The following is a 12,404-nucleotide window of genomic DNA, read 5'->3' as shown; positions in this document are numbered from 1 at the left end:
AAATGGATCACGGCGAAGGGATAAAAACAAGGAGGTATAAGGTTGGGTCGTGATAAAACGCTGCTGCTTCAAATTGGCGAGAAAAGAGTGGCAGGCCGATCAACGGCGAAGAGAACGTGCAGAATGTAGTAAATCTGGTAAAAGAGTGTGGATGCTCAACAGACGTCAAGTCGTGAGGATGGTTACGAGGTCATCAAAAGGAGGATGGATGATTTCAGACAAGCGAACGGATGTCGGTGGTAGGGAAGTCGGTCGGCGGACGGTAGGCAACAACGGTCATAGTATGCGATCTAGGGTGGATCTCCGTTGAGGTGAGGCGGTAGATGATTCTTCCCAGTCGGGCGTTTGGACAGTCAGTGCGATGGACAATTTCAACCCCAGTGGCAGTTGATATTTGATAGGTCGCTGGGGTTGACGTCGGAGAAACACGCGTTGGTGGCTGCCAGGTACAGGACCACCGCAGGGACAATGAATTTCAGGGGAGTAACGAGATGACAGGAGGAGAAGAAGGCGGTATGTCCCGGGGGTTGGGGAGAGGAGGGACGAGGGGAGAACGAGTTGATGGCAGAAAAGGAAGAGAAAGAAGCAAAAGGATCGAAAGGGAAGAGAAGGAGGAAGAGGAGAAGCAAATGAGTGAAAGTCGAAAGAAAGAAATGACCGATAATAATAGGAACTTCGAACAAACCGAAAGGGAACGAGGGAAGTAAGCAGAGGAACCACTTGAAGTGGTGGTGGTGGTGGGTGGTGGGTGTGTGGAAGTGGAAGGGGTGTGTGGGCGGGAGACGCGGAGAGGGCGAAGGCCTGACTCGGTTGGGTTTAGTGCTGGGCTGTGATGCTTATGCCCACTCACTCCCCGGCTCTTACTGCCACGGTTCACGTAGGGGAGGGGAAGTCAATCCCCAATTCATTTACTTTGGTATCTTCTGTCTATCCAATGTTGGTTCATCCCAAAAGATGGGTGACCCTCATCCTCATCTCCCTCACCACTTAGCATCAACGAACATCCACATCAGAAGTCTAGCCCGTCAATCTACATGCTTGTCTTCCCGTATTCTTCCAGGCCATCGCACCGGCCGGAACACTCCTCTCTGGCGTGGAACGAACGCAATTTACCAGACCAGCGAGCGGCACACCAGCCATTGTCAATAGGAGACTTAGTAGTCCGGAATAGTGCCGGAATATTGACCGACTATAGCGAATACTGCGAGATGCTTGTCCTACTAGCAACCCCCCCCTCTACGGAAGGAAGGAAAATTGATCAAACTATTGAAGAATTATAATTGAAGAGGAGAAAATGGAAATCCTATCCAACCGACCGTGGAGAGAGAGAGAGGGGGGCGGTTCGCAGAATAATCCCATGAACGGGTCGGTCGCCTAGTACTGTATGTGCATGCCTCTGTGCACTGCTGCAACAAAGATGCCTACCACACAAGCCCGACCCCCCTGGCAGATACGGAACGGTGGAGGAGGGTTCCCATCATGCCCCATGATTCCTTACGTCGGGTGTCTCAAGTGCAACCAACCATTCTCTGGATGTGTGCCAGGCACGGCCGGCCGTGCCTGGACTGGATGGTCTCGAACCTCCAGCCCACGTTGGATTCCTTCGCCCGGAAATTAACACGGGATGTCTGGTCGAATCATGAGGCCGCTGGGCACCCACCCGCAGCCTCAGGCACGGCAGACAAGATGATCCATTTGATTAACTCATTAATCGAGATTAGATGCCCATTCTGCCTGCTTCTTCTCGCCTATTCCTGTAGCCGGCACTTGAGCTAGTCTGCCATTCCCGCCAAAAGCCGACCGTTGAAAGGACTTGGCCTTTTCCATAGCACCAGATGTCAGTCAGGTCTATGGTGGACTTGTCAGCCCCAAGAGTAACTTATTTATTTCATTTGGGGGTGAAGATTATCTTCCCATACAGGAGTAGGTAGACTAATCACCCAGACTGTAGGAAGTTAGGAACACATGTTCGACAGGCCTAATAAGAACGGCCAAACGCTAATGGGCGGGTTCGTATGGCTCAAGCCACGCGTCATCCGGTCTCGATCCTGACAGACCAGCCCCATGCCATCACTGACCGTTATTATCTTCAACTTTGGCAGAGATTTACATGATGTGGGCTAGAAGCTTAATGACAATAACATAAAATAACATGAAGGGTCTATCGTGAATTCTAGCCTCAGGGTCAACCGTACTTTGTATACACAGCAATACTCACTTCTTCACCTGCTGCTATAAGCCGGACTTGGGTCCCGATGGCCCCCAATGTCCATATTATCTGGTGGATATGGAATTAATCAATATTCATGCCGAGTCTTCAATAGATCTGTGCTTTCTCCATAGGCTGTCAATCCATAAGCATATTATTGATGTGACAGAATGACATTTCAATAGTGTCAAATCCTCTTTCTCCCTTTTCTCTTGGCGTGTGCCTAGCCTGCCTCTTCCACAGTCAACTTTTTGATAGCACCACACCTTGACTGGACTATCAGATATTTCAAAATGAAACTGAATTCTGCACATTCTTTACATTCTTACTCACAGACCCAGTTTGTTAGCTGGTCTAAGGGGGCCACGGCCATCTTTGGGGCCATCCCCTGAAAACACATTCGGGTGTCTCTGACTGGTCAGATGGCATGATTTGGCCCTAGGATTGACAAAGCGTCATCCTATCCCCTAGTTAACTAATCCAGCACTGATTAGCTGTACTAGGAGCTCTACTAAGACAAGGACTATAGTTTGTGTCTTCAAAATAAGAGCAACTGTACGAAAGATTTGTCAAAAGATCATGCTGATAAAGTTACACCTAGAATTCAAGTTTCAGGGGAGTTCAAGGTCAGGGCACGCCGGTGCTGGTTGTGGAAGAATGTGGCACCCAACTGATTAAGTATATCATATTTGAGTACAATGTCGTGCTCCAGGTCATTTTCCGGGGGGCGTTTAGTAAACATTGAGAAGTCGAATAGAAGCTCGGTGGTATTCACCACCCCTAGGTCATCATCGAGTTTCCATCCTTCGATTTGCGGGCCTGCGGGATCGTCCTTGATTGTGATGTGCTGTTGTTGTACGGCAGGAACATTTCTATACCTTGTCACCATACCATGTCTTCTGAGGCCTTGTCTCCAGACGTCGATATTCAATTCATTACCCTGGCCAATTTCAATGGTGATACAGGCTAGCACAGTTGACCCAGGAGTTTCAAGCCATCCTCGAGCAGAATATGCGAGGTGTGCGGCAGTCTCTGATGCGCCGGTTTCAAGTACAACAGATGGCGTATCGGTGTCTCTAGGGATCCAGCAAGTGTCCGGTTCCTTCGTCCAGCATCCTATCTGTGTAAGGGGAGAAGACTGATTTGCGACCTCGCGATCAACCCCCATCAGCATCAGTTGTCGCTCGATCAGACGTCTGAATTGCCCAGTTACATCCACGTGGGGCGTTTTCGGCAACCTACACGTCAACGTTCTCAACAGGGAGTTGTATGCGTATTTGACCGATTTGAACGGTCGGGCTTTGCTTGACGATAGAACAGAAAAGTCGTCCTTGGTAACTTCAGAAAACTCGAGAATATTGGTCCCTTCCGATAGGTGTGCTTTCAACGTGTTGGTAAACTTCCTTAACCCGTCATACTTGAGAGTAGGAGCTGGTGATGCTATAACACCAGTTGTGAGACCTGGCATGTTGGGTTGTTGTGAGCTGGAGGTTGGAAGATCGAGCATATTGGAAGTCGATAGATGGTTGTGTTGCAAGAAAATCGAATCTAGGAAAGTGCGAGGCATTGAAGCTCGGTTTTGCGGTATGACGGAAGGAGTGCCATTCACTTCAGAGGATACCCCCGCTTCACTTTAATAGTGACGTGAGCTTGATCACTTACAGTTTAGATGGTGGTTGTCAGTACTGCAACAGTTGCTAACTACTACATCATGGACCAAATTGTAGATACTTAGTCATGGGTCACATTTCCTGCCCGATCCTTAGGTCTCTCAGTCGATGGCAAGATGTGCTGCGATCAGCTTGGGTGCTGCCGTCAGCGTGTAGGCTCCCGATCAGGGGTCCGTAGGATCGTTCTAGAGATCTAATGAGGAAATCAAACATTTGTACGAAGATGGATCTGATTCATTTTTTTAGGAAGATTCTTTGATAGATACATCATGTGGAACAAGCAAAGGAGAGTTCTCTACTACATCCTTCCCTAAAGGGAAGGTGCCCGTGGCATTGGGAGATACGCCTCGATCTGAGGCGTCGAACACGCAATCTATATGGAAAGAAGACAAGCAAACGTGTTTTATTCTGTTCTGCTAGATGATGATGATGATGATGATGATGCTAACTACAAAGTGTTTTCATGGCTCACAAGAGAAGGTGTGTGATGGCCCTCCCATTTGGGAAGGTGCCCTCAGCAAGATGTTACCTTGTACGTAGAATACGATGAAGAGGATTGATTGTCGAACGAGGAGAGGACCCCGCAACAAACTAGATAATACTACACAAGGCGGAAGATGTAGGCCGAATAGATGATGTTTGACCAATCTAGTGGTTTAACCAGGCAGCTGCGCAACACAAGAGTCGCGAGATATCTCAGACCTAAGTGGCGTGTTGGGAAGGGATAGCAATTTCAAGGATTGGCAAACTGTCCGCGGCAGAAACTTTTTATACTACCTTCTAATTGTGTGAAGGACGCAAACCAGTCTCTGCAACAGCAACAAGTACAGAAAATCAGAGGCTACCTTGTGTCCGAGATTGTGTAGTAGGATAGACTTTGTTGACATTACTGCCAAGAAATTGATTAAACTGGATTGAGTCAAGTAGTAAACAAAAGCTACTATCCGGTTAATCTACAATCAAAATAATGGAATGAATTGAAGAACTATGTGGGACAACAAACTAAATATTTTAATAGTAGATGTGATATCTAGTATAATAATTTGTGGTGAATATTGATTTCACTATATGATTAATAAGTGTAGTAGGCTACTTATCGCTAAATTCTGCACCACCCAAAATATATACTAGTACTACAAAGATGAATTATAATAATGTAAATCCAACTACTACTATTGGTAGATAAACTCGACCTGTTTCAGAATTTCGCCCATGACATACGGGCTTCAAGCTAATTCATTATACACTGCCATGATAAAAACAGCAACTAGTACAAACAAGCATCTACCACAACCGGCATCCACCACAACGCATATCCAGCAGTGCCCGAAGCATGCAAAAGGGTACATGCATAGAACTTCGGCACGAGTCATGCACGATCAGAACAGCCCGAGACTGCGTCCGTCGCTCATTACGATGTGCATACTTCTCCTGTATCTGCTTTCCGTTTCTGTGGCTTATTGTGCGCGAGTTTTTACCACCCCTGAGCTTCGCCCCGACGGTGCTATAGTTTAGTGTAGAGGATTATCCGTATCCTACTGAATACACCGCTCTATGTCTTACAGTCGTTACTTTAGTTCTCAGTAGCCGCTGACGATCTGTCTCTCATTCCCGAGACAAGCGGCCAATAGTGAATGCTTCTGCGCTTAGCCTTTGGGACTAAGTGATAGTAGTGGTACCGAGGGTCTTGCTCTATATATATCCCGCCGCTAGTAACCGGATCCAGTGGCTGCAGTGGAATAACTACCATGTATATACACTGCCGCAGTAGGGTCCCCTTCGCGACGCACAGTCGAGTACATGCAGTTGCTTGGCTTTCACATGTGTATAGATCTGAGCCTATCGCGTGTGCGTGTGTGTGTGATCTTGCATCAAGCAACTCTCCTCGCTGCCCAGTATGTATACTGCGGGACAACTCAGCGTTCGGAGATTTAAGTTTGTGAGTACATGCTGAGCATAGATAGGATAACATTACGGTTTTTATGAAGGTATTTACTACTTGTTTACTCCTCATTTAAGCCACGCTACTACTACGTTGCAATCTGATCGTATTAATTCGATTAGGTTACGACAGCCCAGCGGATGGAGTGACCAGAGTTTGTAATGGCGGTTGTAACCCGTAAAGAAAGAATCACATTCTAAGGTTCATACAAAGCGGAACTACCCGACGACCTTCCAGCGTGGCGACTTTTCTGATGTAAGAGAACCAGGATTCCCGCCGTTCATGTGCTACTCAAAATATAGTCAAATAAGAGGGAAAATTTGCCAGCCCAGGGCTTCAGGGACGCCGATTCGCGAGCAGGGGAAATTCTGGGTGACTTTGTCGCGTCTTTGGAGGGTGCCACATTGTCTGACTCGCGATTCACGGGACAAGGGAGACTGTGTTGTCACCGGGTGCTAAAGATAGGATGTAGAGAGCTCGAAGCTAACCCTGATGAGGGTTTAGTCCCCTGAGCGCCATAGCTTTCTGTGGCAGTGATGATCATTGACCATGGCAGAGAGCTGACCAGTGAGATCCAATGATGGCTTGCGAAAGAAAAAGAGAGAAGAAAAAGAAAAGGGTGTGTGTGTGTGTGTGTGTGGACATGCTGGCCATTACCTAATATCAGTCCTACTCTCAACACTTGCCAGCCGCTTTGAAACCGCGGCTGACCAGTGAGCATGACCCCTCCAACCGCTTATTGGGCTTTGACTGTCTTTCAGTGATCCAGTGTGACCTTGGCAAAATTAAGGATTCCAGGCTAGCGTCGCTGGTGGCTCCTGATTGACCAACGGTTGATAAACACGGTCTTAAGGCCCCTAGTGAAGGGGAGACTTGAGTTCTCCACAAGCCTATATTTGGCTGGGGATTTTAGGAGTTTAGACCTTTTTGGGTGAGCCCCGCCCCCTGAAACATTCGCCGTATGTCCTGTATTTCGGCGATACCAAACCTCTCCAATACCACCCGCTATAGGTTCTCCGATCTCCGATAGGTCACTTTTCCTACTGGTTACTATGGCAGACGGGTAGTAGTAACTGTGTAGCTGGCACTATGGGGGCGGTTTGGGGCACTTTTTGGGGGCGGCGTTTCAAGTCCGGCAACAAGCAATCTACTATGTAAGATCAATGACAGCTCTCTAGGTAAGCGATATCTAAAATCTTCCCAGGAAGGGAGGAATTGAATCTGGAGATTTAGGGTCCGTCCAGTGCTGACTATTGGTGGCTGATGTTGTTTGTTGTATGTGGTCAGTTATGCTGGCGAGGGATGTGGAATGCCCATACTTTGGAGGCCAACAGAACCTTGGAAGTTATCTCGAATCCCTATGGTCAAGCCACCTTATGCTATGCTTCGACATCATTATTGCCAATTGTTGGATGCTATTACAGCACGCGACTGATAGCTACTGCATGGTACGACCGGGCCGTGATAGCAATGCAAGAAGTGCCATGAGTGGCAAGAATGATATCCATCGGATTCCTCAATAGAACACGGTGTAGACTTAGTACTTTGACCGCCATGCCACACACAGCCACCGACTAAGGAAGGTCTTACATGGTACCTGGCAGGGATACGGTGACAATACCGAACGGGAAAGGCAGTGTTTTCAGGGTAATTCGGTAAAGTAAAGAAACTCAAGTGGACCAGGGTCCATATCCACTGGCCCGTAATCAGGGTTCAGACCCTTGATAATTTTAAATACATAACACTGGAAGTGCGGAGCAAAGAGCCAAGGAGGGGAGCGAGCAGAACAATGCCCTCAACTTGTAACAGTCAGGGGTGTTATGTATTGACGGAAAAATTACTGCGAGTGGCTCTGCTCGCTCTGTACGGACAGTAAAAGAAAGAGTCTGGAAGGAAAGATGGAAGAATATGATGCAGGAGACGATCCGTGGGCAATAGCCTGCCCAACCTTGCGGTCAAAAGAAGAAATATGAGGGGATACCAAAGAGGAAATGGTCAAACAGCCCAGCAATACATTCCCCCCCCAACAAGGCGTGTCTGGATTTCTTTTTTCAAAGCTGAATGGACAGGACAGGAACCTGTGAATAATTAGGAATACTCTTTCATCTTCACTTTTCAGGTTGTAGACCAAAGGGCCAACAAGTAAGACATGAGAAAAAAGTGACAATAATTAGGATTTGATCGACTAGTAAGCCAGCATCCATCATCGGTATCCGCCGTGATCGCAGGGAGATCTCACTTGTATCCAGCCTTTTGGTTAGGAATCCAATTACCCACACCCCCCCAAGGCTGCCCCCGTCTCGAACGCTGCCAACCCAAAAAAAAAAACCGCCAGGGCGACCCTTGACCTTACCATTTGAAAGGAAAGCTGTCTCTCTCAGCTTGTCGCGTCTTTCTGGGCCTTTTTTCCCTTTTCTTCCCTTCTCTTCCTATTTTTCTTTTCTTTTTTACCCTTTTCTATCCTGAGACCTTTCTCTCGCTCATCCATCCCCATTCCGCCCAGTCTCACTTCTCTTCCTCTTTCTTTCCCTTCCCATCTCCTCCTGCCCCTCCCAGCTTTGTTTTGGGAAACCTTGCACCAAACCCAACCCTTCTTGTCCGCCACGGTCAGACGGGCTTCCCGAGCGTCTTCACTCTTCATCACCTGCGATCGCAAGGTACCTCTGCTCAGCCCTGGCGGCTTTTCCACGTTCCTGCTGTTGCTCGCGCCCCTCGACCAGTTTTTCTTTCAGCTGTTCGTTTCCCCTTCGCTCGTTTCTTCCCTCTCGCGCATCCCCGGCCATTTGAGCGCTTGTTTGTCTCCTCCCTCCGTTTGGGGTGGTTGCCCGCTTTATTTACTTGCTCCGTTGTCTGACTTCCCCAGCCGGTGCACTCCTTGCTCCTTGTTTCCCTGATACCCTCACGCCTCATTGCTTCTTGCGCCATCCTTGCATTCTGTTCCCCCGGGGCTTTGCTTGAGCGTCGAATTCAGTTCACACATATTACGACCTTTAATCTCGTTCATCAACCATGGCCTACCAAGGCACTGGTAATCACTCGCCTCCCGGCTACGATGACGGTGGGCATCGGCTTCAGGATCTACCAGCCGGCAACAACGTAAGTCTTCATTCTTTGTGGCCGTGTGATGTTGCGCCTGTACGAAAACAATCAGTTAACATGAGAATCTGGATGATCTCTAGTATGAAGAAGAAGCGTCTAGAGGACTGCTATCGAGCCAAACGGGCCCATTCACAGGTCCCTTTGATGACCCTCAGCAGCGCAATCTGTCCCCGGCTCGGCCCACCTCTGGATACAGCTTGACCGAGACATATGCTGCCGATGCGGGTTATCATGATCCTTACAGTGCAGGTGGCTCGGTTTACTCTGCACAGTCTGGAGAGAACCCCGCGACTGCCTTTGGCGTCCCCGGCCGCGTTGCTTCGCCCTATGCTCGTAGCGAGACCTCGTCAACAGAGGCTTGGCGCCAGAGACAGGCTCCTGGAGGTGCTGGTAGTGGTGGCGGCGGTGGCCTGCGCCGTTACGCCACCAGAAAGGTCAAGCTTGTGCAGGGCTCAGTCCTGAGTGTTGACTACCCAGTGCCTAGTGCTATTCAAAATGCAATCCAGGCAAAGTATAGGAACGACCTGGAGGGCGGAAGCGAAGAATTCACACACATGCGTTGTAAGTTACCGCACGGCCCAATCATGTAGCTACTCGGAACTAACGGAGAATTGCCTTGGTATAGACACCGCAGCCACATGTGATCCTAACGAGTTCACCCTTCATAATGGCTATAACCTTCGTCCTGCCATGTACAACAGACACACCGAGTTGTTGATTGCTATTACGTATTACAACGAAGATAAGACGCTTACAGCCCGTACGCTGCATGGTGTGATGCAAAACATTCGTGACATTGTGAACTTGAAGAAGTCTGAGTTCTGGAACAAGGGTGGGCCAGCCTGGCAGAAGATTGTGGTCTGCCTGGTGTTTGATGGTATTGATCCCTGTGACAAGGATGTGCTGGATGTCTTGGCCACCGTTGGTATTTACCAGGATGGTGTCATGAAGCGTGATGTTGATGGAAAGGAAACCGTTGCTCATATCGTACGCGGAATCCTAGAATATACACATGTGGAATGTGCTAACAGCTGATAGTTCGAATACACGACGCAATTATCCGTTACCCCCAACCAGCAGCTCATTCGCCCGACAGATGACGGTCCCAGCACACTACCTCCTGTTCAGATGATGTTCTGTTTGAAGCAGAAGAACAGCAAGAAGATCAACTCTCATAGATGGCTTTTCAACGCTTTCGGCCGTATCCTGAACCCCGAGGTCTGCATTCTTCTCGATGCTGGTACCAAGCCTGGTCACAAGTCACTCTTGGCCCTGTGGGAGGCCTTCTACAACGACAAGGACCTCGGAGGTGCTTGTGGTGAAATTCACGCCATGTTGGGTAAGGGTTGGAGAAACCTAATCAACCCTCTCGTTGCCGCCCAGAACTTCGAATATAAAATCAGTAACATCCTCGACAAGCCGTTGGAGAGTTCCTTCGGCTATGTCAGTGTGTTGCCTGGTGCTTTCTCAGCATACCGATTCCGTGCCATCATGGGCCGCCCACTGGAGCAGTATTTCCATGGTGATCATACGCTCTCCAAACAGCTGGGCAAGAAGGGTATCGAGGGAATGAACATTTTCAAGAAGAACATGTTCTTGGCCGAGGACCGTATCTTGTGTTTCGAGCTGGTTGCTAAGGCTGGCTCAAAATGGCATTTGTCATACGTTAAAGCCTCAAAGGGTGAAACTGACGTGCCTGAAGGTGCTGCTGAGTTCATCTCGCAGCGTCGTCGTTGGTTGAACGGATCCTTCGCAGCCGGTATCTATTCGCTCATGCATTTCGGACGGATGTATAAGAGTGGCCACAACATCATTCGAATGTTCTTCCTTCATATTCAGATGTTGTACAACACTTTCTCGACTATACTTACATGGTTCTCTCTGGGTATGTTTCGCGGTCCTTTTCGACTATAGCATAAACTTGAGAGCTTTTACTGACTTTCGGCAACCAGCATCCTATTGGCTTACAACATCGGTCATTATGGACCTGGTCGGTACTCCTAGCGCTAGCAACGGTCACACAGGTTTCCCCTTTGGCAAAACGGCAACTCCCATCGTCAACACGATTGTCAAATATGCCTACCTTGGTTTCCTGCTCCTCCAGTTCATTCTCGCTTTGGGTAACCGCCCGAAAGGTTCCCGTTTCTCGTACCTGGCATCCTTCGTTGTCTTCGGTATCATTCAGCTCTACGTTGTCGTCGATGCACTATACCTGGTAGTCCGCGCTTTCAGTGGCAGTGCTCCGATGGACTTTGATACCACGCACGGTGTTGGTGCGTTCCTTGGTTCGTTCTTCGGGTCGACAGGTGCCGGTATCATTATCATTGCGCTTGCTGCCACTTTCGGTCTCTACTTCGTGGCTTCGTTCATGTACATGGACCCTTGGCACATGTTCACCTCGTTCCCTCAGTACATGGCCGTGCAGTCTTCTTACATCAACATTCTGAACGTCTATGCCTTCAGCAACTGGCACGATGTGTCTTGGGGTACCAAGGGTTCTGATAAGGCGGATGCTCTTCCCTCCGCGAAGACTACCAAGGAAGGGGGCAAGGAGACCGTCATTGAGGAAATTGACAAGCCCCAGGCCGATATTGACAGCCAATTTGAAGCTACGGTGAAGCGTGCTTTGACACCATATGTGGCTCCCGTGGAGAAGGATGAGAAGAGTTTGGATGACTCGTACAAGAGCTTCCGTACGAGATTGGTGACGTTCTGGATCTTCAGTAACGCTCTAATGGCTGTTTGCATCACCAGCGATGGTGTGGATAAGTTTGGCTTCACAGTACGTATATCCCCTACACCAAACGAAGTCTTGATTCCCAAAAAGACAAAACTAACGGCTTGGTCCAGAACTCTGCCACCGATCGTACGTCACGCTTCTTCCAGGCCCTACTGTGGTCAAACGCCGTTGTTGCGCTTTTCCGCTTCATCGGAGCCTGCTGGTTCCTGGGTAAGACCGGTGTGATGTGTTGCTTTGCCCGCCGCTAGAGAAGGTGCGCAGCATAATGAACGAAAAGTTGTCAACGAGAGGTGCTTTGCTCATGGCCGGAAGAGGCCTCGTGGAGTTATTCTTGGCACATTTTTGTCGCAATTTTGTATTCTACATACGATGTTTATTCTTTGTTTCCCAGGTTCGGCCGTGTTTTGTTTCAGGTTGGATTTGCACATTTCAGAGGGACTGCAGGCACGACAATGTTTTGTAGACTCTTAGCGCATTAGAAATGGGATGTATTCAAGGGCGTGGAAGGCGATCGGTTGACTGTTTTACACGGAAATTCCCGCAGATAATGTTCAAAATGAAACCCTCATAATAACATCAAAGTGGCATGGCCATACAATGTACGATAGAAAGAGAACGTAAAAGCCGTGGATATGGGCATGTCGAGTGGCAACTGGTATGGGCAGGCGGTGGTGCAATGGGTCGGCCATGGCGTCAGGCCGCCGCCCGCTCTCTGCGGCAGTCCGGCTATCACCTGTCTCTGAT

At 48.8% G+C, this 12,404-nt stretch overlaps 4 protein-coding genes across 4 annotated transcripts; 3 read left to right on the top strand and 1 right to left on the bottom strand.

Annotated features, from left to right (window-relative positions):
- Positions 1-2: 2 nt before the first annotated feature.
- On the top strand, positions 3-1,149 carry An09g04040 (hypothetical protein; the record flags this gene model as incomplete). The annotated part of the gene is made up of 8 exons (XM_059749754.1): positions 3-41; positions 145-189; positions 267-311; positions 402-639; positions 712-767; positions 821-877; positions 955-1,024; positions 1,061-1,149. 8 exons carry the CDS (start codon positions 3-5, stop codon positions 1,147-1,149), a joined length of 639 nt encoding a protein of 212 aa, XP_059606285.1.
- Positions 1,150-2,813: 1,664 nt separating this feature from the next.
- Positions 2,814-3,716, bottom strand: An09g04030 (uncharacterized protein; the record flags this gene model as incomplete). Its single annotated transcript, XM_001393682.3, has 1 exon — positions 2,814-3,716. The coding sequence occupies one exon, from the start codon at positions 3,714-3,716 to the stop codon at positions 2,814-2,816; it is 903 nt and encodes a 300-aa protein (XP_001393719.3).
- A 1,911-nt stretch (positions 3,717-5,627) lies between these two features.
- On the top strand, positions 5,628-6,333 carry An09g04020 (hypothetical protein; the record flags this gene model as incomplete). Its single annotated transcript, XM_059749753.1, has 3 exons — positions 5,628-5,774; positions 5,844-5,867; positions 6,124-6,333. The coding sequence occupies 3 exons, from the start codon at positions 5,628-5,630 to the stop codon at positions 6,331-6,333; spliced, it is 381 nt and encodes a 126-aa protein (XP_059606284.1).
- Positions 6,334-8,830: 2,497 nt separating this feature from the next.
- An09g04010 (uncharacterized protein) lies at positions 8,831-11,908 on the top strand (the record flags this gene model as incomplete). Its single annotated transcript, XM_001393680.3, has 6 exons — positions 8,831-8,917; positions 9,001-9,481; positions 9,546-9,907; positions 9,959-10,805; positions 10,873-11,702; positions 11,771-11,908. The coding sequence occupies 6 exons, from the start codon at positions 8,831-8,833 to the stop codon at positions 11,906-11,908; spliced, it is 2,745 nt and encodes a 914-aa protein (XP_001393717.1).
- Between the last annotated feature and the right edge of the window lie 496 nt (positions 11,909-12,404).

Source organism: Aspergillus niger, assembly GCF_000002855.4.
Source record: "Aspergillus niger supercontig An09".
In the NCBI taxonomy this organism is placed as follows: Eukaryota; Fungi; Ascomycota; class Eurotiomycetes; order Eurotiales; family Aspergillaceae; genus Aspergillus; species Aspergillus niger.
The sequence above is the reverse complement of the archived record's forward strand: the minus strand, read 5'-3'. Positions and strand labels throughout refer to the sequence as shown.